Genomic DNA, 25543 nt, shown 5'->3' on the forward strand with positions numbered 1-25543 from the left:
CCCAATTTGCGACAATCACCGGTTTGCCCTGGGGAATATGGACGGTGGGTTCCGAGCATGGGCTGGCGAGAGGGAATGAGTTCAGGTACTTGCAGGTGCGAGACTTTCTACGCAGACAGATTCCATCCTTCCCACGCCTGCCACTTAGGGGGATCCAGGACAGGGTAGTGCCCAGTGGATGGCTGGGGGAGGGGAGGGTCTCGGATATATATAAGGAACTTATGGGAGCAGAGGAGACACAGACCGAGGAGCTGAAGCTTAAGTGGGAAGACGAGCTCGGGGTTGAGATGGAAGAGGGCAGAGGCGTTGAGTAGGGTAAACGCGACTGCAACATGCGCCTGCAACATGCGCCAGGCTCAGCCTGATTCAATTCAAGATCGTCCACCGGCCCACATGACAGTGGCCTGGATGAGCAAATTTTGGCATGCCCAAAACTCAGGGGGTACTGGCAGTGGTTCACGGATGTTATGTCCTGGGTACTGAAAACAGGGGTGGTGATGAGTCCAGAGGTGGCTATTTTGGGGGTTTCGGAGGACCCGGGGGTCCAGAGGAGAGAGAGGCTGACATTTTGGCCTTTGCTTCCCTGGTAGCCCGGCGACAAATTCTGTTGGCATGGAGGGACTCAAAACCTCCCAAGTCGGAGGCCTGGCTATCGGATATGGCGAGCTTTCTCGGTCTGGAGTAAATTAAGTTCGCTTTGAGAGGGTCACTGTCAGGATTCGCCCAGAGGTGGCAACCATTTATCGACTTCTTCACGGAAAATTAATCGTCGGGGGGGGGGTTTAGGGTAACATAGATTAGGGGTGTAGTTAGGCAGGTCCTTGTAGATGGGGAGCTGGTTGGTTGACTTGCACTATAATGATTGTTTTTTGCACACTGTTTTATATTGCTGTTGTTTATTATGCCAAAATGTCTTAATAAAATTGTTTATCAAAAAAAAGGATGCAAAGCCCATGTGTGTTATCTGTAGCTCTGTACAGAGCTTACACTGGTACTGCTCTGTCCTGCCCTGGACTCCTGAAGAGCTCTCTCCAGCAGATTATCAGGGGAGGCAATTAGCATAATGTGCTGATAGCACATTAAAAACATAGCAAAGGCCAATGAGACCGTCAGAATTCTGGGATAGCGTCTCCCAGGAGTATCTAGTACTGAGTAAAACAAACATTTTGTTGCAATTGCCCTTCACGAGTACCTCCATGTGCGAGGTTGGATTTTCCTCCTTGCTGAAGTCTGCACCTGATGTGCACATTGCCCTCTCCTCCTGTGAACTTGATTCAAGTGAGATCATGAGGACCAAGCAGGCTTCCCTTTCGCATTAAAGGTAAGCGAACGTGGCATGGGCCATGTAGGTCGGTTGGGGTGGGTCCAGAAGATCGGCCTTGGCAAAAGTTGGTCCCTGGAAGAAAAGTTTTAAAAACACTGAACTAGTATCCGAGAACCTTTGCAAAGCCCTTTTGTAAAGTTCAATTATTCCCATGAAGATTATTTTGTAGGCAAACATGGCAGCCATTTTACAAACAATCAGTTTGCGCAAACGGTGGTGAGATGCGGTTCAGCTGATTTGTTTTGGTAGAGGTGGTCAAGATGTGACTTTGGTCCTTCTTCAAATCTTTAATGAATCAAAGAAAAAGAATACGATCTTGATTTAACATCGAGTCGTAGCTGTCTCCAGCACATAAAAGGCTATTTGGCCCATCATGCCTAGGCTGGTCAAAAATAACCACCAAAATATTTTAATCCCATTTTCAAGCATTTGGCCTATAGCCTTGTATGCCTTGGCATCACAAGTGCACACCTAAATACTTCTTAAATGATATGAGGGTCTCTGCCTTCACCGCCCTTTCAGTCAGTGAGTTCCAAACTCCCACTACCCTCTGAGTGAAAAGGTTTCCCCTCTAAACCTCCTGCCCCTTACCTTCAATCTATGCTCCTGTTCATTGACCCCTCCACCAAGGAGAAATGTTTCTTCCTGTCTACTCCATGCCCCTCATAATTTTATATGTCTCTAACATTTACCCCCTCAGTCTTGTCTGCTCCAAGGAAAGCAACCCCAGACTATCCAATCTCTCCATAACTAAATCTCTACAGTAAGAAGTCTTACAAAACCAGGTTAAAGTCGAACAGGTTTGTTTTGAATCACTAGCTTTCAGAGCACTGCTCCTTCCTCGGGTGAATGAAGACGTGGGTTCCAGAAACATTTATACAGACAAAGTCAAAGATGCAAGACGATACTTTGAATGCGAGTCTTTGTAGGTAATTAAGTCTTTCCAGGTCCAGATGGAGCAACTGGAGAGAGGGATAATCACAGGTTAAAGAGGTGTGAATTGTCTCAAGATAGGACAGTTGGTAGGATTTCGCAAGCCCAGGCCAAATGGTGGGGGGGTGAGTGGAATGCGACACGAATCCAGGGTCCCGGTTGAGTCCGTACTCATGTGTGCGGAACTTGGTTATAAGTTTCTGCTCGGCGATTCTGCGTTGTTCAACCCATTACCAATTAAAAATCTGTCTAACTCTTCCTTAAATGTACTCACTGTCCCAGCATCCGTCGCACTCTGAGGTAGCGAATTCCACAGATTCACAACCCTTTGTGAGAAGTACAAAGAACACAGAAAATTACAGCACAGGCTCTCCAAGCCTGCACCGACCATGCTGCCCATCTGAACTAAAAACCCCTACCCTTCCGGGGACCATATACCTCTATTCCCATCATATTCATGTATTTGTCAAGACACCCCTTAAAAGTCACCATCGTATCTGCTTCCACTACATCCCCGGCAGAAAGTTCCAGACTCCCACCAACTTCTATGTTGCCTTGTGCATCTCCTTTAAACCTTGCCTCTCACACCTTAAGCCAATCCTCCCCCAGTAATTGACTCTTCCAACTCTGTCCATGCCCCTCATAATCTTGTAGACTTCTATCAGGTCGCCCCTCAGCGTCCGACCCAGTGAGAACAAACCAAGTTTCTCCAACCTCTCCTCATAGCTAATGCCCTCCAGGCAACATCCTGGTAAATCTTTTCTCCAATTCCTCCACATCCTTCTGGTAGTGTGGCGACCAGAATTTAACACTATATTCCAAGTGCGGCCAAACTCTGTGCCCCGGACAATGAAGGCAAGAATGCCGTATGCCTTCTTGACTACCTTCTCCACCTGCGTTGCCACTTTCAGTGACCTGTGTGCCTGTACACCCAGATCTCTCTGCCTATCAATGCTCTTTCAGGGTTCTGCCATTTACTGTATATTTCCCAGCTGTATTAAACCTTCCAAAATGCATTACCTCACATTTTTCTGGATTAAACTCCATCTGCCATCTCTCTGCCCAAGTCCCCAATCGATATGTATCTTGCTGTATCCTCTGGTCCTCATCGCTACCCACAATTCCACCAACCTTTGTGTCGTTCGCAGACTTACTAATCAAACCAGTTACATTTTCCTCCAAAGCATTTATATATATTATTACAATGTCCCAGCACTGATCCCCGAGGAAAGCCACTAGTCACAGAACCTCTATTCAGAAACACACCCTTCCTCTGTCTTCTATGACTGAGCTAGTTGTGTATCCATCTTGCCAGCTCACCTCTGATCCTGTGCGACTTCACCTTCTGTACCAGTCTGCCATGAGGGATCTTGTCAAATACCTTGCTGAAGTCCATGCCGACAACATCCACTGCCCTAGCCTCATCAATCATCTTCATCACTTCTTTGAAAAGGTCGGTCAAGTTAGTGAGACACAACCTCCCCTTCATAAAACCATGTTGCATCTCACAAATACGTCCACTTATTTCCAAGTGGGAGTAAATCCTGTCTCAAAGAATCCTCTCCCTGACATAAGGATCACTGTCTTGTAATTACCTGGATTATCCTTGCTACCCTTCTTAAGCAAAGGAACAACATTGGCTATTCTCCAATCCTCTGGGACCGTCCCTGCCAGTGAGGATACAAAGATTTCTCTCAAGGCCCAGCAATTTCTTCCCTTGCCTCTCTCGGTTTCTCCTCAACTCTTTGCCACCTCTTATCCTAAGACTATGACCTCTCGTTCTGGCATGTCTCACAAGAGGAACCATCCATTCCACGTCTACTTTATCCACACCTTTTATCATCTTGTATACCTCAATTTGATCTCCTCTCATTCTTCTAAACTCTAGAGAGTATAGGCCTAAACTGTTCAGTCTCTCTTCATAAGATAAACCTCATATCTCTTGAATCAACCTAATGAACCTCCTCTGGACTGCTTCCAATGTCACTACATCTTTCCTCAAATAAGGGGACAAAAACTGTGCTCAATACTCCAGGTGTGGTCTCACCAGTGCCTACAGTTTTAACAACACATCCTTACCTCTATATTATATCCCTTTAGCTATAAATGCCAACCATCCATTCGCTTTGATTGAATTCCATTTGCCACTGATTAAGCCATCTGACTATCTGTCTATATCCTCCTCACTAGGATAGTAATCTAAGGCTATCCTCACTATTTACTACCCCACCAATTTTCGTATCATTGCAAATTTACTGATCAACCCTCCTACATTCATGGCTAAATAATTTATATAAACCACAAACAGAAAGGGCCCTGACACTGATTCCTGCGGGATCTACTGGATACAGATTTCCAGTCAGAAAAATACCCCTTGACCATCACACTCTCCTTCCTGCCACTCAGCCAATTCTGTATCCAATTTGTCAAATTCCCTTGGATCCCATGGTCTCTTATGGGCTCTTCACTTCACTCTCAGTCTCCTGAGGTGTGACCTTATCAAAAGCCTTGCTGAAGCCCAAGTAGACTACATCAAACACATTTCCCTCATCTATGCACCTCGTTACCTCTTCGAAAAATTCAATCAAATTGGTCAGACATGACCTCCCTTAACAAACCATGCTGATTGTTCTTAATTAATCCTTCTCCAAATACAGATTAATTCTGTCTCTCAGAATTGCTTCTAATAGCTTCCCCACCACTGGCCTGCAGTTTATCCCTCCCTACTTTCTTGAATAATAACTATCCTCCAGTCCTCCGGCACCTCTCCTGTGGCTCGAGAGGGATTAAAATCATTGCCAGCACTACTGCTATTTCCTCCCTTGCCTCACTTAAGAGCCTGGGATACATTTTATCTATCCCTGGAGATTTACCTACTTGTAAGCCTGCCAGACCACTCAACCTCCTCTCTGTCTGTGTTAATCACTTTAATTTTATCACAGTCCTTCTCCTTAGGGGCAGCATGGTAGTGTAGTGGTTAGCACAGTTGCTTCACAGCTCCAGGGTCTCAGATTCGATTCCCGGCTTGGGTCAGTCTGTGTGGAGTGTGCACGTTCTCCCCGTGTGTGTGTGGGTTTCTTCCGGGTGCTCCGGTTTCCTCCCACAGTCCAAAGATGTGCAAGTTAGGTGGATTGGCCATTCTAAACTGCCCTTGGTGTCCAAAAAAGGTTAGACTGGGTTACGGGTATAAAGGGGATAGGGTGGAGGTGTGGGGCTTAAGTATGGGTGCTTTTTCCAAGGGCCGGTGCAGACTCGATGGGATGATTGGCCTCCTTCTGCACTGTAAATTCTATGGTTCTATGATTTCTATACCCACATTGTCCCTCTCACTTGTGAATACCGACACAAAGTATTCAGAACAGAATGCTCTCATGCGTGTCCAAGTCTGAGGCTCTTGTTTAAGTTAAATACATTTACAATTTATCCCTTACTGGCAAAACCATTTTTCAGAATAATACAGACCAATTTGTCAAAACATGCTCCATTAGTAAGATACTGTATGCTTTTAACTTTGAGTCATTCATTACTTTAATATGAAATGATGAAATTGTGCTGCCACCAGTACGTGCTTTTAAACTTTCAATTGTAAAGGGTCACTGACACAGAATGGTTCCTCTCAAGGTTCTTTAACTTGTATCATCTTACCATCTCTCTCTATTGGTTAGACATTTATGTGTTGGTACAAAATGCAAATCATACATTGACCTGCAAAATTAAACTGAATATTAGAAACAGTTCAACTATTTACACTCAAAGTAATGTGATTCATCCTTTACTCATGTACTTGCTGTGCGCGTAGGCTCGAAGTCCTGGAATGCCTCCATTTTAAAGGTCTCTTCCTCAGGTTCCTCAATGGGTTCTCCCTTCCCTATATCTATAATCTCCTTCAGCCTTACAACGCTCCAACATTTCCACATTCCTTCAATTCTGGCTTCACGCACATCCCTGATTTTAGTCACTCCTCCATTTCAATTATGTCCTCAACTACGAAATTCCCTCTCTGCCTTTCCCCTCATTTACCATTCTTTTTGCTCTTTCATCTTGATTCCATTGTCCTTACTCCCTCTCTGAAACTTAACTTTCCCAGAATATAAAAGTCTTTCATATTCTCCCTATTGCCCCCATTTTCAGGGCAAATAGAATTTAATAACCGTGCCTTATTTATTTATGACTTTATCCAATTTGTTAAAGTCTTTTTTCCTTCTCTTTGAAATTTAATAACTGAAAACAACAACCGCTTATCTCCAAATACAAATTTTGTCCTACTGCTTGCTTGCTTTGTAGAAAATTGAATATGGCCCTAATTACTTCAAATGCAGTCTTTCACACCTCCACCTATTTGATGTTATAACCCTTGTAGACAACCAGTCCCCAGCTTAATTAACTTAGTTTTACACACAGATGCACACAACCACAAGCCTGCTCCACCAGATAATGCAATAAACCTCAAAAATATTAAAGATATCTTTTGTCACCTTGGGAACTGACAAGATACTGTATGCTTAACTTTTGTAATTAGATAATGGATTCCTGTCTTGTAGAAACCTAGAAATTCAACACAGGAACTAGGAGCAGAAGTAGGCAATTCAGCCCTTTGAGCCTGATCTGCCATTCAATCAGATCATGGCTGATCTCTCAAATCCACATCCCCACCTGTTGCCCATATCCCTTTAACCTGTATTTTTAATCAAAAATATATCTCTCTATTTCTGGAAAACATTTAATGACTCCGATTCCACCGCACTATGAGACAGCGACTTCCACAAATTGACCACTCTCTGTGAGAAGTAGTTCCCCCTCATCTCAGTTCCAAATCTCTCACATCTCACCTATATATTTTTTTTAATGATCTTTATTGTCACAAGTAGGCTTACATTAACACTGCAATGATGTTACTGTGCAAATCCCTTAGTCGCCACATTCCGGCACCTGTTCGGGTACACTGAGGGAGAATTCAGAATGTCCAATTCACCTAACAAACACGTCTTGTGGGAGGAAACCGGAGCATCAGGGAAATGATGTTCCCAGGGAAAACGTACAGACTCAGCACAGACAGTGACCCAAGACGGGAATCGAACCTGGGATCCTGACGCTGTGAAGCAATAGTGCTAACCACTGTGCTACCATGCCGCCTTCTCGGAACGGAGTAGGGAGAGGTTTAAGATGTCCACGAACACATCCGCCAGCTGGTGCACAACCAGGGACCCCGTCAGGACCCATCGCTTTCCGAGGATTCACTTTCAAGAAGCCAATCAGACTCTGGAAGCTGTGACGGTAGGTATGGATGTGACGGTTAGATGGCTTCCTCCTCGAACCGATCATAAAATGCATTAACTTCATCGGGCAGGGGTGCACTGCTGCCAGTGATTCTACACGGCTTCGCTTTGTAGCTTGTTATCTTGTTTAAGCCTTGCCGCAACCGACAAGTGCCCGTGACGTTAGTCTGTGACTCTAGCTTGGTCTGATATTGTCCCTTGACATCCCTGATGAATTTGCAGAGATTGGCCGAAGTGAATGATGAACTACAGAACATGTAGTTTAAAATAATTTATTGTAGAACAACTGCGTGGTAAGATAACTAGGATAAATAAAATAATAAACAACTAACACTAATCAACTATTGTGAAACTACTGCAAATACGTCTATCTCCCATACATGACCAACTCCCAGATCACATGGTGACGTGATGGGTTTACACTGCCACCTAGTGGTCGGAGGCCGTGCATAACATTATGTACAAACTTGCATTATGCATTTCTTCACAGAACCTGCGTTTCCTGTATAGGTCAGGGTCCTGTCCTGAACGTCTCAGACCTGGCCTTCAGTAGGGAGTCAATCTCCCGATTAAGCCATGGTTTCCGGTTGGGGAACGTACGCACTACTTTCTTTGGCACGCCGTCTTCTACACACTTACTGATAAAGTCTATGAAGGTGGTGGCATACTCGTGAAAGGTTGGCCGCTGAGTTCTTAAATATGGACCAGTCCACTGACTCCAAGCAATCACTTAGGAACTCTGCCTTCGACCAGCACTGCAAAACCTTCTTAACCAGATTCTCTTTAAGTTTTTGCATGTATGCTGGGAGAAGGAGCACCGTCTTGTGGTCCAAGTGCAGTCGGGGGATGGATCGTTAGGCGCCTTTGGTTTTTGTGGGTAATTTGACACTAACAGGATTACAATGGGATCTAATTGAACTTTTTAAAATTCTGAAAGGTTTAAAGTGCGTGAACAGTAAAATAAAAATTCCAATGGTTGAGGAATCCGTTTTATTCCAATTGCAGTCCTGTTATTAAAATTCTGTGCATCTACATCCCCTAACATTATATACTCCTTTACTCCATTTTTAAAAAAATCATTTAAGGCGTACTTTAATTCTTTGCTTTTTCCCCTCGTGTGCATTGCGCTGTATTTGCTACCTTTCTGCTTCATAGTTTTTCTATGATTCTAAATTTACTATAAATCAACAAATATTAAATTTGCTCTATGTCCATGTCGAAATCATCCTTAATAAATTGTGATGGACAGGCTCAGTGGTGATATGAGCATGAAATTTCCATTGAGTTCTAACTTTTTGAATTTTCTGCAACTCTAATTGAAGCTATGAATCTTAAGTTTTAAATGGTGGTTCAAAGCATCTACCACTGAGCTGGTACTGAATCCTATTTCTCCAATATTTAAATCAAGAAGGACAATTTTTTTCAATTGCAGACTCCGTTCAAAGATGTCCATTTGCATTCATTATTCTTCATTCAAGGTTCACTTCCTTAATTAAATCTAATGTGGTTTGCATATAGCTCAAATTTATTGCAAGGGTTCGTTGTTTTTGAGTGTGCCTAATTAAAAACAAAATGTTGATGCCATGCCACTGTAGCAGATTCAACAGTCGATACAAAGATAAAATTGCAAAATGTTTTCCAATTTAAAAAAAATAATAACTTTTTCTGTGTCCGATATTTTAGATTTATTTTACAAAATATATCTAAATGTTTGCAGAACAAAACAATTAAATGTGCCCACAAACTGATGTGTTTTTGCCAGAATCATTTTTTTTTTTGGAGGAAATGATTCTGACAAAACATTTTGACAGCGAACATTTTTTTTTGGAAACATCATTGCTTTTTAAAAAGTAGTCTGTGCAGTGTATGTCCTGTCTGCATATTTGTAAAACAGAAAATTTAGTGATAGAAAATATTTGCCAACAGCAATGAATGTGCAATCAGGAGTCATGAGCATTGTACTTTTAGATTACAGTCTGTTATATTTGAATATGCATTTTCATGCCTTAGTGAATTCTTTGAAAAATACTTAAATAACAAGTTTAAATTACTGAGATTTAAAATTTGTTTTTTCAGTATGCAGGAATATATCTGAATGAAGGCCTGAAATTCTAACTTGAGCACACTTTTTAAGCCAAACAGGATAATAAATTCACTTTAAAGTGTACTTTACCATCTCTTGTTACTATTCATTTTTATAGTTACTACGCGACCAGTTCCAGTACAAACCATTACTGTTAAAGGAGCAGTTTCTACACTATGGTTTTGCGGAACGAAAGATGCAGCTTTCCTGTGATATAATAAACATTGTAACGAAAAGGCACAAGGAACTGAGCAGCCTCAACAAGGTACTTGGCTAGCAAGAATTTAAAAGTAAAGAATTTTCAGAAAGCAATCATGTATGCCAATTAAACCTCTGTGTTTTGCAGTGAGGAGCAAATTCCCTGGATGTTTTTTTCTCCTCTCCTTAATCAATAGGCACTGAAATCGGTAGCAGCGTTTTCATCACCACCCGAGCTGATATTGTCTAACTCAGCACAGACTGGGGATCAAGCCTGAGACTGTCCTGGTTTGAATGGCTCAGCTGATCGCTATTTTAACCAGCTGAACTTTCAAGGAAAAAAGTCATATTTTAAGTAAATTTCCCATATGTTTTCAGGAAGTGGAACTTAATGAACTTAAGGGATGTGGTAAAATGTTTATTTCCATCTGTTGCATCAAACAGATTAAAGTTTCAAGCTTTGCAATTAATTTTGTCTTGGTGTGGCAGTATGTCATTTACTTAACAACTGATGTTGCAGTGGCTGACAGCACAATCTCTGTGAGGTATGCAGGATTTATTCTGGCTCCTCAGAGACAAAAAAGGACATTTAAAACAAAATGGTTAAATTAATCTTATTCCCAGCATGTTTAGCCTGGTGAGGAAGTCCGCCCCCCATAGTCAGGCTTCTAGTTAAACTAGTAGATTGGTTTTTGATGATGTAATCCAAACCCGATCTGCAAATTTAAAGAGGACCCTTTAGGACCTGCCTTAGGGCAGGTGAGCCTCTCGCCTGCAATTTAGAGCACAGTCTGTTCAATTGGAATGGGAAAGGAGGGGTTATTTCACCCACTCCATTTGAACTTTATCCCTCTCCCCTTACTTTATTTCTGCCAGGCAGTAGAGTTTAAAAAATTGAGGGTGATATCTCAATATTTTGTATTAGATAATTTATTTTTGTTTCCTTTTTTTGTCCAGGAGGAGCCAGTGTAAATACTGCATACTTCCTTTAACAAAGAAGACTGTCATGTGTCTGGGTTAGCTTTGCAGATAGAAATGGTGAAGCTTTGTTGCATCTATTGATAGTTTGAACTAAATGGTTTGAACTCTTCCCTTCCAATTGTTACTTGGCAGTTTTTAAAATGCAACCATATTGTGCTGGATTGAGAAATAAAATCTCCAGTATAACATATAATGAACAATTTTCCTTGTGCTGAAACTCTCCCTGACAGAACTGTGAATATTCCTACAGCACATGGACTAATGGTTCAAGAAGGCGACATTCCACCAGCTCCGAAAGGACAATTGAGGATACGCGGCAAATGCCTGGATAGCGACGCTCACATCCCATGAACAAATATATATTTTTAAATGTGCTGTTTTTTTCCCCTCAATATTTGGTGGTGGTCATGATGGGATGAAGACTGCATTAAATCAACTTTATTTAATAAGTACTTTGGTTTTTATCTTTAAATTGTTATCAACTTTATAATATTAACAATCCTGTTAAAATATTTATAGTATGTGCATTTATATAGTTGCATGAGAAGTGAAGCAGTAATTATCTATTAAGATGCTAACCATCAGAAAACATTACTGTTTTCTTATTGTGTTCATTTTAGATCAAGACTCAACCATATAAGAATTCAAGTTGTCCTGTGAAAATTCAACCACGATTTAAATGTGAATCACTAATTCCTGATACCTTGCCATCCGAACCGAATGTAACAGTAAGTATTTTCAACTGTAAATTACTTAGAGCAGCATCGAAACAAGACATCTGGCCCAGCAAACTCATCTTGTGCTTTTCATCACATGAACAACTTTATCCATGTTTACTGATTTACTTGGTCCTTGTAACTTTTCTAGCTTCAACTTAAAACAGTTCCCTTAAAACAGTTTATGGATTGCTTCAACATTACTTTGTGGCACAGAATTTCACATCCTTATCAGCCACTGTGGAAACAAATTATTTAACGCTTACCCTTTAATTATTTTTGTTATCTTAAGTTTATCAGCTCTCATTATTGTCTTACTAACCAGGAGAATTAAAGCTACCATTATTTATCTCATTAGAAAACTTCATGATCTGTCTATGGATCTCTAACTTTTTTAATGTCTCTTGGTAACTAATCCCTTTTTGCTAGGAACAATTTGGTGAATTTGTGCTGTATCATAGAATTTACAGCGATTGTAACTTTTATATCTTCCTCTACAATATGTCTCAAAACTGCATGCAATACTGCAACTGTAGCTAAAATGTTACTGTCCATTACTTCATTGTAGATAATTGCATTGATATCTCACTTTAATGGACAGGTGAAAATACTGCATGTCTTATTGAATCCTCCCTATATTAATCCTTCCTATATGACAGTACCATGCGGTTGATGTGGTGGCATGCTTGTATTGTCAAATTCCTGGTCTCAGCCTATGCACTAATATAGAATCCATTGAATCCTCCAGTGCAGAAGGAGGCCATTCAGCCCAGAAAAAGCACTCTACCTAGGCCCCCACCCTATCCCCATAACCTAATTTGCACATCTTTGGACACTTAAAGGTCAATTTAGCATGATCAATCCTGCACATCTTTGGACTGTGGAAGGAAACCAGAGCACCCGGAGGACCCACACAGATACTGGGAGAACGTGCAAACTCCACGCACAGTCACCCAAGGCGGGAATCGAACCCGGGTGCCTGGCGATGTGAGGCAGCAGTGCAAATCCCTGTGCCACTGTACTGCCCTCCTCCTTTATGATTTGAGTCTTCATCGGAATTCATCTTGCCTTCTCGCTAATGAAGTTTGACACGTCCAATAATTTTATTAATCGCTGTTTTATTTTACATTTAAAAACAATTATTAAAGTACACAAATAATTCTCCTATGGTATTGCATGCATGAAAAATTGGCCCACGAGCCATGCATCTGTGACCGAATATTTAAGCCTTTGACCAAGGTTTGAAGTTCCAATCTGAAACACAAACTGTCAGTTTGAAGAAAATTGCGATTTTGAGAGATTTAAGATAATTTATTGCCAACTTAATTCATAGCTTTTAAGAAGTACTATGTATTGTATTGCATTATAATTTTTATTTTGATTGGTTCAAAAAATTTTTTTGGCACACTTCAATTTATGTTACACAGTTGCTAGCAACTTTTCCTTATCTGTGTACTGAGTACACATGGCATTTGAAATGCAGAATCTTGTGATTACATCAATGTAAACTGAACACCTGGAGGATTATCCATGTTTACATCTCCATTTTTCTCTTATTATTAGTGGATCTCCAATGGTGTTAGAGGTTACATCAGACTTTGTGCTTTGGCAGCACTGTGGAAGATGATATGTTGAGGATATCGGATACCAGCGATGGAGGGAGTATAGTATAGTGGTACAGCAGTATAGTGTGGAGAGGGGAGATTTTGGAAGACTAATTTTTGGTTTTGAGCTGACCGTCCATCATAATACCCTGTCCACCACCAAGACTGTAAGCTTCCGCCTCCATAATATTACTTTTCTCTACTCCTGCTTTAACCCATTGGCTCCTGAAACCCTCATGCACGCATTTGTTACTGCCAGAATTTTATTTTCCAATGATCTCTTACCATGGGGCAGCATGGTAGCACAGTGGTTAGCACAGTTGCTTCACAGGTCCAGGGTCCCAGGTTCGATTCCCGCTTGGGTCACTGTCTGTGTGGAGTCTACACGTTCTCCCTGTGTCTGTGTGGGCTTCCTCCAGGTGCTCCGATTTCCTCCCACAGTCCAAAGATGTGCAGGTTAGGTGGATTGCCCATGATAAATTGCCCTTAGCGTCCCAAAAAAGATTAGGTGGGGTTACAGGGATGGAGTGGAGGTGTGGGTTTGGGTGGGGTGCTCTTTCCAAGGGCTAGTGCGGACTCGATGGGCCGAATGGCCCCCTTCTGCACTGTAAATGCCATGATTCTATGATGGCCAGTCTTCCAAATTCACACCCCGTAAACTTGAGCTCATCCAAAATTCTACTAATGCATGCCAAATCCTGTTCACCCATCACTTATATACTTGCTGATTCACACTGGCAGGTCAGACAATAAAATTTAAGTTCTCGTCCATGTGTCAAATCCGTCCATGACCTCGGCCCGCCCTATGTAGTCTCCTACAGTCTGCCAAATCTCTGCATAACTCTTGGCATCTAGCTCATCAGTGCTTTCCATTGCCCACCAAATCTCTCTGCCTCTCCACCTCTCTCCTCCTTTAGGACAAACCTTTGAAGTGTCCTCTTTTAAACAAGCCCTTAACCTCTCTAGTGGCTTTCTTTCTAATTTTGCTTGATAAAACTCCCGTGTAACACTATGTTAAGGGCACTTTGTAAATTGTTGTTACTGGGGAGATCCTGGGTTCTGCCAATATAGGAGGAGGTGGGGTGTTGAGGTTTGGAAACACTGAAAAGTTAAAGATCTCGGCATGTGATAATATTCTGAAGATGGCAATGCATGAAAGGGATGAAGTAGCTAGCATGGCTATATAACTAAATATTTATATAAACAATAAATGTTTAGAATTTCAAGTATAAGCCTCAAAGTGCAGGCAATGCCTGCCTCCGTTTTAGCTAGACTTGCTCCAGAATATTAAAAAGTCAGAAGAATATATTTTTGATGTGGATCCTATGCTACAAAAATTTACCAAATTTGTCTTCTAGTTAGCTTTCAAATCATTTGGAAAACAAAAACTCAGAAATATTGTTATGGCTTGCAAATGGCAGAGAGTCACTTGCACTGAGAAACATTCTGATCATTCTGTTTCCTCTGTTCAGCAAACAGTGATAGCTCTGGAGAAAATTGCGAGACAAGGCTTTTGAGCAGTTTTGAGGCCTCAGCACAAGTTATTGATTAAGATGTTTGGCAAAAATCTTATGGAATAGTTTGATCACCATAAGGAAATATGTAATGTTTTAATGTTACAAATCTTACTTTTGAGAATTTTGAGTGAGTTTGGTTGGTTCACTGTATCATTTCTATTGTTATGTTCTCCAGGTCTAATCATGCATTTTAAAATATATACAATGTTAAAAATTTATAATATCATAGTCCATTCTTGAATTATCCCCCATACATGACTCCTCATTTGTGATTTTAAGTTTCACCTCACTCTCCTCTGACCTCTGTCCTCATTCTTCTATTTCCTCCAGTGAAGCTAGAGAAATAGCTTAGTCAACTTTACAGCCTTTCACACTCCTCATTGACAATTTCAGATCATTACCACTGCTCCCATTTTTTTCAGGCAGCCGGTATAATGATTTTGCTTTTCCTATTTACGTCACTGCTAAACTCGTCTTTTGTTTCTTTAAAAGTCCAATTACTTCTCCACTTTGCCTTGCGCCATCATCCTTTTTTCATCCCTCCAACCTTCTACCCATTCTCTTCTCTTTTTTCTTTCCCCCCCCCGTACTTGGTTAAAACCTGAACATCTGTAACATTTGACATCGACCTAAAACGTCAAAGCTGTTTCTTTTTCCACGGATGCTGTTTACATTCCTTAAAAATGTTTTACTGTTGATTTCTGGCTCATCTTGCTTTTGATTCCTACAACCCTGATCTGTTCAGTTTCATTTGTTGCTGTTTTACTTTGCAATGCATGCTGCCAATATGACGAACAGGAAATGTGGGTAAACATCCTGATTTGTTTATTTATTTATACACACATATATGAGTGTATTTTTTAGATCCCCTGTAACATTACTCATGTAAATTTGCTTCATTATATTTAAAACATGGAATCCCACAGCTCAAAATGAGACTATTTGATTTTGATTTATTGTCACGTATACCGAGGTACAGTGAAAAGTATTGATCTGCATACAGTCCAGGCAGATCGCTCCATTCATGAGAAACATAGGACATACGATAAATGCACAATGTAAATATCGGGTGAAGCATACGGAGTGATTCAGCCCCATCATGGTTTGCCGACTCATTGCAAGAGCTACCGAATGAATCCCACTCCTGCTGTGCCCCATAGCGCTGCACATTTTTCCTTTTAAAGTATATACCCACTTCCTTTTTGCAAGTTACTGTTGAATTTGCCTCCACTATCCTTTCATTCCAGTTCTCCTCATTTCCCTGTTGGTCCCGTTTATCAATTTTCCCTTTTTGTACAGAACACATTTATCGTGGGTATGATAAGGGTAGACATTATGAAATTAAAGAAGCACTCTCTATTTCTACACAATCGACTGGGGGCAGCCAAAGTATTTTCAACTGTAGCAGGCTCTGTTGGCCTGCTTGTTGTGTCAGAAATCATGTCGAACTGATATTAGCTGAGCTACACTAAATATACGATACATCCAGCAAAGGGCAGTCGAGCGGAGCTGCTGATGGGCTGTTGCCGGGGAAATTTGCATACGTCCGTGTGCTCACCCTAACTTGAAGGTGTACCTCAGCAAGAGACCCTAGCTGTTCAAGTGAAGACAAGCATCCAGCAGAGGGCAGTGGAGAGGAGCTGCTGATTGGCTGTTGTCAGGGAAATTTGCATACGTCCGTGTGCTCACCCTAACTTGAAGGTGTACCTCAGCAAGAGACCCTAGCTGTTCAAGTGAAGACAAGCATCCAGCAGGGGGCAGTGGAGAGGAGCTGCTGATTGGCTGTTGCCGGGGAAATTTACATACGTCCGTGTGCTCACCCTAACTTGAAGGTGTACCTCAGCACGAGACCCTCGCTGTTCAAGTGACGACTCATCGATCGACAGTTCGAACGCGCCACAGCAAAAAACCGCACTGACCTCCTCAGAAGAAAAACATGGGACACAACCGACAGAATACCCTTCGTCGTCCAGCACTTTCCCGGAGCGGAGGAACTGCGACATCTTCTTCACAGCCTTCAACACGTCATCGATGAAGATGAACATCTTGCCAAGGTCATCCCCACACCCCCACTACTTGCCTTCAAACAACCGCGCAACCTCAAACAAACCATTGTTTGCAGCAAACTACCCAGCCTTCAGAACAGTGACCACGACACCACACAACCCTGCCATGGCAATTTCTGCAAGATGTGCCAGATCATCGACATGGATACCACCATTACACGTGAGAACACCACCCACCAGGTACGCGGTACATACTCGTGTGACTTGGCCGACGTTGTCTACCTCATACGCTGCAGGAAAAGATGTCCCGAAGTGTGGTACATTGGCGAGACCATGCAGGCACTGCGACAACGAATGAACGGACATCGTGCGACAATCACCAGGCAGCAATGTTCCCTTCCAGTCGGGGAACACTTAAGCAGTCAAGGGTATTCAGCCTCTGATCTCCGGGTAAGCGTTCTCCAAGGCGGCCTTCAGGACGCCTGACAACGCAGAATCGCCGAGCAGAAACCTATAGCCAAGTTCCGCACACATGAGTACAGCCTCAACCGGGACCTGGGATTCATGTCGTATTACATTCATTCCCCACCATCTGGCCTGTGAAATCCTACCAACTGTCCTGGCTTGACACAATTCACACCTCTTTAACCTGGGTTACCCCATCTCTGGATCTGTAAAGATTTAATCACCTGCTAATGCTCGCATTCCAAGCATTGTCTGGCATCTTTGAATTCGTCTGTATATATGTTTCTGGAACATACCTCTTCATTCACCTGAGGAAGGAGCAGCGCTCCGAAAGCTAGTGATATCGAAACAAACCTGTTGGACTTTAACCTGGTGTCGTAAGACTTCTTACTGTGCTCACCCCAGTCCAACGCCGGCACCTCCACATCATAGATAGAAGCTTCAGGGATGTAGTTACTCCGAAGAATCAAGATCGATGGGTGACGGTGAGAGGGGCTGTGAGGAAGCAGTCAGTACAGGGATCCCCTGTGGTCGTTCCCCTTAGTAACAAGTATACCGCTTAGAATACTGTTGGGGGGGGGGGGGGCGACTTACCAGGGGTAAACTATGGGGTACAGGTCTCTGGCACAAAGTCTGTCCCTGTTGCTCAGAAGCGAAGGGGGGAGAGGAGTAGAGCATTAGTCATTGGAGACTCCTAGTTAGATGGATAGATAGGAGATTCTGTGGGAACGAGAGAGACTCGCGGTTGGTGTGTTGGCTCCCAGGTGCCAGGGTGCGTGATGTCTCAGATCGTGTTTTCGGGATCCTTAAGGGGGAGGGGGAGCAGCCCCAAGTCGTGGTCCACATAGATACCAACGACATAGGCAGGAAAAGGGATAGGGATTTAAGGCAGGAATTCAGGGAGCTAGGGTGGAAACTTAGATCTAGGACAAACAGAGTTATTATCTCTGGGTTGTTACCCGTGCCACGTGATAGCGAGACGAGGAATAGGGAGAGAGAGGAGTTGAACACGTGGCTACAGGGATGGTGCAGGAGGGAGAGTTTAAAATTTCTGGATAATTGGGGCTCATTCTAGGGTCGGTGGGACCTCTACAAACGGGATGGTCTACACCTGGACCAGAGGGGTACCAATATCCTGGGGGGGGAAATTTGCTAATGCTCTTCGGGAGGGTTTAAACTAGTTCAGCAGGGGCTTGGGAACCTGAATTGTAGCTCCAGTGTACAGGAGGTTGAGAGTAGTGAGGTCATGAGTAAGGTTTCAAAGTTGCAGGAGTGTACCAGCAGGCAGGAAGATGGTTTAAAGTGTGTCTTCTTCAATGCCAGGAGCGTCCGGAATAAGGTGGGTGAACTTGCGGCATGGGGTGATACCTGGGACTTCGATGTGGCCATTTCGGAGACGTGGAGAGAGCAGGGACAGGAATGGTTGTTGCCGGGGTTTAGATATTTCAGTAAGCGCAGGGAAGGTGGTAAAAGAGGGGGAGGGGTGGCATTGTTAGTCAAGGACAGTATTACGGTGGCAGAAAGGACGTTTGATGAGGACTCGTCAATTGAGGTAGTATGGGCTGAGGTTAGAAACAGGAAAGGAGAGGTCACCCTGTTAGGGGTTTTCTATAGGCCTCTGAAAAGTTCCAGAGATGTAGAGGAAAGGATTGCAAAGATGATTCTGGATAGGAGCGAAAACAACAGGGTAGTTGTTATGGGGGACTTTAACTTTCCAAATATTGACTGGAAACGCTATAGTTCGAGTACTTTAGATGGGTCTGTTTTTGTCCAATGTGTGCAGGAGGGTTTCCTGACATAGTATGTAGATAGGCCAACGAGAGGCGAGGCCATATTGGATTTGGTACTGGGTAATGAACCAGGACAGGTGTTAGATTTGGAAGTCGGTGAGCACTTTGGTGATAGTGACCACAATTCGATTACGTTTACTTTAGTGATGGAAAGGGATAGGTATATACCGCTGGGCAAGAGTTATATCTGGGGGAAAGGCAATTATGATGCGATGAGGCAAGACTTAGGATGCATCGGGTGGAGAGGAAAACTGTAGGGGATGGGCACAATGGAAATGTGGAGCTTGTTCAAGGAACAGCGACTGCGTGTCCTTGATAAGTATGTACCTGTCAGGCAGGGAGGAAGTGGTCGAGCAAGGGAACCGTGGTTTACTAAAGCAGTCGAAACACTTGTCAAGAGGAAGAAGGAGGCTTATGTAAAGATGAGATATGAAGGTTCAGTTAAGGCGCTCGAGAGTTACAAGTTAGCTAGGAAGGACCTAAAGAGAGAGCTAAGAAGAGCCAGGAGGGGGACATGAGAAGTCTTTGGCAGGTAGGATCAAGGATAACTCTAAAGCTTTCTATAGATATGTCAGGAATAAACGGATGACTAGGGTAAGAGTAGGGGCAGTCAAGGACAGTAGTGGGAAGTTGTGCTTGGAGTCCGAGGAGATAGGAGAGGTGCTAAATGAATATTTTTCGTCAGTATTCACACAGGAAAAATACAATGCTGTTGAGGAGAATACTGAGATTCAGGCTACTAGACTAGAAGGGCTTGAGGTTCATAAGGAGGAGGTGTTAGCAATTCTGGAAAGTGTGAAAATAGATAAGTCCCCTGGGCCGGATGGGATTTATCCTAGGATTCTTTGGGAAGCTCCCATAAGACCCATTGGTGTAAGGTAAGTGCCATATTATATTATTATATTATTAGCATTGTGCAGGTCAAGGATCGGAGGTGGAGGAGCAGTCTCTGTCAGCGAGAGAACCTGAGAACATCTCAGACACTCAGAAGGTAAGAAGGTAAGTAAGTGATTTTTACTTTTATACCTTTTTTCAAATTGTGTGTGTCGGGGGGGAAACTGAAGTGACATCACAGAAAAGCTGTGACCTGAGTGGCTGGTTGGGATTCTAACCTAAATTTAAAAAAAAAAATTGAGTATTTGGGAACTAATTAAACATAATAACTTAATTATAATTTAGAGGATATCTAAGCCAGAGATCGGAGAGTATTATAGTTAGCTATCGCATTTCTATTAGAAATCTAGTGCTAGGAAACAGATAGTTGACAGCAACTTTGCAATTTTTAAAAAAAGTATTTAAATTTAATTTTAATTAATTGACGCAATGTCAATTAGAGGGGTGCTGTGCTCTGACTGTGAGATGTGGCAGGTCCGGGAGGCTTCCAGCGTCCCGGATGGCTTCATCTGCAGAAAGTGCACCCAACTGCAGCTCCTCACAGACCGCATGGTTCGGTTGGAGCAGCAATTGGATGCACTTAGGAGCATGCAGGTGGCGGAAAGCGTCATAGATCGCAGTTATGTAAATGTGGTCACACCCAAGGTGCAGGCAGAGAAATGGGTGACCACCAGAAAGGGCAGGCAGTCAGTGCAGGAATCCCCTGTGGTTGTCCCCCTCTCGAACAGATATACCCCTTTGGATACTGTCGGGGGGGATAGCCTATCAGGGGAAAACAGCAGCAGCCAGAGCAGTGGCACCACGGCTGGCTCTGATGTTCAGAAGGGAGGGTCAAAGTGCAGAAGAGTAATAGTAATAGGGGACTCTATAGTCAGGGGCACAGATAGGCGCTTCTGTGGACGTGAAAGAGACTCCAGGATGGTATGTTGCCTCCCTGGTGCCAGGGTCCAGGATGTCTCCGAACGGGTAGAGGGAATCCTGAAGGGGAAGGGCAAACAGGCAGAGGTCGTTGTACATATTGGTACTAACGACATAGGCAGGAAGGGGCATGAGGTCCTGCAGCAGGAGTTCAGGGAGCTAGGCAGAAAGTTAAAAGACAGGACCTCGAGGGTTGTGATCTCGGGATTACTCCCTGTGCCACGTGCCAGTGAGGCTAGAAATAGGAAGATAGAGCAGACAAACACGTGGCTAAACAGCTGGTGTAGGAGGGAGGGTTTCCGTTATCTGGACCACTAGGAGCTCTTCCGGGGCAGGTGTGACCTGTATAAGATGGACGGGTTGCATCTAAACCGGAGAGGCATAAATATCCTGGCCGCGAGGTTTGCTAGTGTCACACAGGAGGGTTTAAACTAGTATGGCAGGGGGGTGGGCGCGGGAGCAATAGGTCAGAAGGTGAGAGCGTTGAGGGAGAACTAGGGAATAGGGACAGTGTGGCTCTGAGGCAGAGCAGACGGGGAGAAGTTGCTGAACACAGCGGGTCTGGTGGCCTGAAGTGCATATGTTTTAATGCAAGGAGCATTACGGGTAAGGCAGATGAACTTAGAGCTTGGATTACTACTTGGAACTATGATGTTGTTGCCATTACAGAGACCTGGTTGAGGGAAGGGCAGGATTGGCAGCTAAACGTTCCAGGATTTAGATGTTTCAGGCGGGATAGAGGGGATGTAAAAGGGGAGGCGGAGTTGCGCTACTTGTTCGGGAGAATATCACAGCTATACTGCGAGAGGACACCTCAGAGGGCAGTGAGGCTATATGGGTAGAGATCAGGAATAAGAAGGGTGCAGTCACAATGTTGGGGGTATACTACAGGCCTCCCAACAGCCAGCGGGAGATAGAGGAGCAGATAGGTAGACAGATTTTGGAAAAGAGTAAAAACAACAGGGTTGTGGTGATGGGAGACTTCAACTTCCCCAATATTGACTGGGACTCACTTAGTGCCAGGGGCTTAGACGGGGCGGAGTTTGTAAGGAGCACCCAGGAGGGCTTCTTAAAACAATATGTAAACAGTCCAACTAGGGAAGGGGCGGTACTGGACCTGGTATTGGGGAATGAGCCCGGCCAGGTGGTAGATGTTTCAGTAGGGGAGCATTTCGGTAACAGTGACCACAATTCCGTAAGTTTTAAAGTACTGGTGGACAAGGATAAGAGTGGTCCGAGGATGAATGTGCTAAATTGGGGGAAGGCTAATTATAACAATATTAGGCGGGAACTGAAGAACATAGATTGGGGGCGGATGTTTGAGGGCAAATCAACATCTGACATGTGGGAGGCTTTCAAGTGTCAGTTGAAAGGAATACAGGACAGGCATGTTCCTGTGAGGAAGAAAGATAAATACGGCAATTTTCGGGAACCTTGGATGACGAGTGATATTGTAGGCCTCGTCAAAAAGAAAAAGGAGGCATTTGTCAGGGCTAAAAGGCTGGGAACAGACGAAGCCTGTGTGGCATATAAGGAAAGTAGGAAGGAACTTAAGCAAGGAGTCAGGAGGGCTAGAAGGGGTCATGAAAAGTCATTGGCAAATAGGGTTAAGGAAAATCCCAAGGCTTTTTAAACGTACATAAAAAGCAAGAGGGTAGCCAGGGAAAGGGTTGGCCCACTGAAGGATAGGCAAGGGAATCTATGTGTGGAGCCAGAGGAAATGGGCGAGGTACTAAATGAATACTTTGCATCAGTATTCACCAAAGAGAAGGAATTGGTAGATGTTGAGTCTGGAGAAGGGGGTGTAGATAGCCTGGGTCACATTGTGATCCAAAAAGACGAGGTGTTGGGTGTCTTAAAAAATATTAAGGTAGATAAGTCCCCAGGGCCTGATGGGATCTACCCCAGAATACTGAAGGAGGCTGGAGAGGAAATTGCTGAGGCCTTGGCAGAAATCTTTGGATCCTCGCTGACTTCAGGGGATGTCCCGGAGGACTGGAGAATAGCCAATGTTGTTCCTCTGTTTAAGAAGGGTAGCAAGGATAATCCCGGGAACTACAGGCCGGTGAGCCTTACTTCAGTGGTAGGGAAATTACTGGAGAGAATTCTTCGAGACAGGATCTACTCCCATTTGGAAGCAAATGGACGTATTAGTGAGAGGCAGCACGGTTTTGTGAAGGGGAGGTCGTGTCTCACTAACTTGATAGAGTTTTTCGAGGAGGTCACTAAGATGATTGATGCAGGTAGGGCAGTAGATGTTGTCTATATGGACTTCAGTAAGGCCTTTGACAAGGTCCCTCATGGTAGACTAGTACAAAAGGTGAAGTCACACGGGATCAGGGGTGAACTGGCAAGGTGGATACAGAACTGGCTAGGCCATAGAAGGCAGAGGGTAGCAATGGAGGGATGCTTTTCTAATTGGAGGGCTGTGACCAGTGGTGTTCCACAGGGATCAGTGTTGGGACCTTTGCTGTTTGTAGTATATATAAATGATTTGGAGGAAAATGTAACTGGTCTGATTAGTAAGTTTGCAGACGACACAAAGGTTGGTGGAATTGCGGATAGCGATGAGGACTGTCAGAGGATACAGCAGGATTTAGATTGTCTGGAGACTTGGGCGGAGAGATGGCAGATGGAGTTTAATCCGGACAAATGTGAGGTAATGCATTTTGGAAGGGCTAATGCAGGTAGGGAATATACAGTGAATGGTAGAACCCTCAAGAGTATTGAAAGTCAAAGAGATCTAGGAGTACAGGTCCACAGGTCATTGAAAGGGGCAACACAGGTGGAGAAGGTAGTCAAGAAGGCATACGGCATGCTTGCCTTCATTGGCCGGGGCATTGAGTATAAGAATTGGCAAGTCATGTTGCAGCTGTATAGAACCTTAGTTAGGCCACACTTGGAGTATAGTGTTCAATTCTGGTCGCCACACTACCAGAAGGATGTGGAGGCTTTAGAGAGGGTGCAGAAGAGATTTACCAGAATGTTGCCTGGTATGGAGGGCATAAGCTATGAGGAGCGATTGAATAAACTCGGTTTGTTCTCACTGGAACGAAGGAGGTTGAGGGGCGACCTGATAGAGGTATACAAAATTATGAGGGGCATAGACAGAGTGGATAGTCAGAGGCTTTTCCCCAGGGTAGAGGGGTCAATTACTAGGGGGCATAGGTTTAAGGTGAGAGGGGCAAGGTTTAGAGTAGATGTACGAGGCAAGTTTTTTACGCAGAGGGTAGTGGGTGCCTGGAACTCACTACCGGAGGAGGTAGTGGAAGCAGGGACGATAGGGACATTTAAGGGGCATCTTGACAAATATATGAATAGGATGGGAATAGAAGGATACGGACCCAGGAAGTGTAGAAGATTGTAGTTTAGTCGGGCAGTATGGTCGGCACGAGCTTGGAGGGCCGAAGGGCCTGTTCCTGTGCTGTACATTTCTTTGTTCTTGTTCTTTGAGTAGATTGCTGAGCCTTTGGCTTTGATCTTTAAGTCATCTTTGTCTACAGGAATAGTGCCAGAAGACTGGAGGATAGCAAATGTTGTCCCCTTGTTCAACAAGGGGAGTAGAGACAACCCCGGTAACTATAGACCAGTGGGCCTTACTTCTGTTGTGGGCAAAATCTTGGAAAGGTTTACAAGAGATAGGATGTATAATCATCTGGAAAGGAATAATTTGATTAGACATAGTCAACACGGTTTTGTGAAGGGTAGGTCGTGCCTCACAAACCTTATTGAGTTCTTTGAGAAGGTGACCAAATAGGTGGATGAGAGTAAAGCAGTTGATGTGTATATGGATTTCAGTAAAGCGTTTGATGAGGTTCCCCATGGTAGGCTACTGCAGAAAATACGGAGGCATGGGATTCAGGGTGATTTAGCGGTTTGGATCAGAAATTGGCTAGCTGGAAGAAGACAAAGGGTGGTGGTTGATGGGAAATGTTCAGACTGGAGTCCAATTACTAGTGGTGTACCACAAGGATCTGTTTTGGGGCCACTGCTGTTTGTCATTTTTATAAAGGGCCTGGAGGAGGGCATAGAAGGATGGGTGAGTAAATTTGCAGATGACACTAAAGTCGGTGGAGTTGTGGACAGTGCGGAAGGATGTTACAAGTTACAGAGGGACATAGATAAGCTGCAGCGCTGGGCTGAGAGGTGGCAAATGGAGTTTAATGCAGAAAAGTGTGAGGTGATTCATTTTGGAAGGAATAACAGGAAGTAGAGTACTGGGCTAATGGTAAGATTCTTGGCAGTGTGGATGAGCAGAGAGATCTCTGTGTCCATGTACATAGATCCCTGAAAGTTGCCACCCAGGTTGAGAGGGTTGTTAAGAAGGCATACGGTGTGTTAGCTTTTATTGGTAGAGCGATTGAGTTTCAGATCCATGAGGTCATGTTGCAGCTGTACAAAACTCTGGTACGGCCGCATTTGGAGTATTGTGTGCAGTTCTGGTCGCCGCATTATAGGAAGGATGTGGAAGCATTGGAAAGGGTGCAGAGGAGATTTACCAGAATGTTGCCTGGTATGGAGGGAAGATCTTCTGAGGAAAGGCTGAGGGACTTGAGGCTGTTTTCGTTAGAGAGAAGAAGGTTAAGAGGTGACTTAATTGAGGCATACAAGATGATCAGAGGATTGGATAGGGTGGACAGTGAGAGCCTTTTTCCTCGGATGGTGATGTCTAGCACGAGGGGGACATAGCTTTAAATTGAGGGGAGATAGATATAGGACAGATGTCAGAGGTAGGTTCTTTACTCAGCGAGTAGTATGGGTGTGGAATGACCTGCCTGCAACAGTAGTGGACTCACCAACACTAAGGGCATTCAAATGGTCATTGGATGGACATATGG

The 25543-nt window shown here is 43.8% G+C and overlaps 1 protein-coding gene across 8 annotated transcripts in view; it reads left to right on the forward strand.

Moving 5' to 3' along the window:
• Positions 1-25543, forward strand: part of cep44 (centrosomal protein 44) — a 114592-nt gene that overhangs the window by 38873 nt on the left and 50176 nt on the right. For all 8 annotated transcript variants that reach the window (XM_072515765.1, XM_072515771.1, XM_072515769.1 and 5 more), the window contains 2 exons: positions 9735-9881; positions 11416-11523. In XM_072515765.1, the coding sequence (XP_072371866.1) occupies positions 9735-9881; positions 11416-11523 (255 nt within the window). The remainder of the gene's footprint in view (positions 1-9734; positions 9882-11415; positions 11524-25543) is intronic.

This window comes from Scyliorhinus torazame, chromosome 9 (genome assembly GCF_047496885.1).
Source record: "Scyliorhinus torazame isolate Kashiwa2021f chromosome 9, sScyTor2.1, whole genome shotgun sequence".
NCBI classification, from domain to species: Eukaryota; Metazoa; Chordata; class Chondrichthyes; order Carcharhiniformes; family Scyliorhinidae; genus Scyliorhinus; species Scyliorhinus torazame.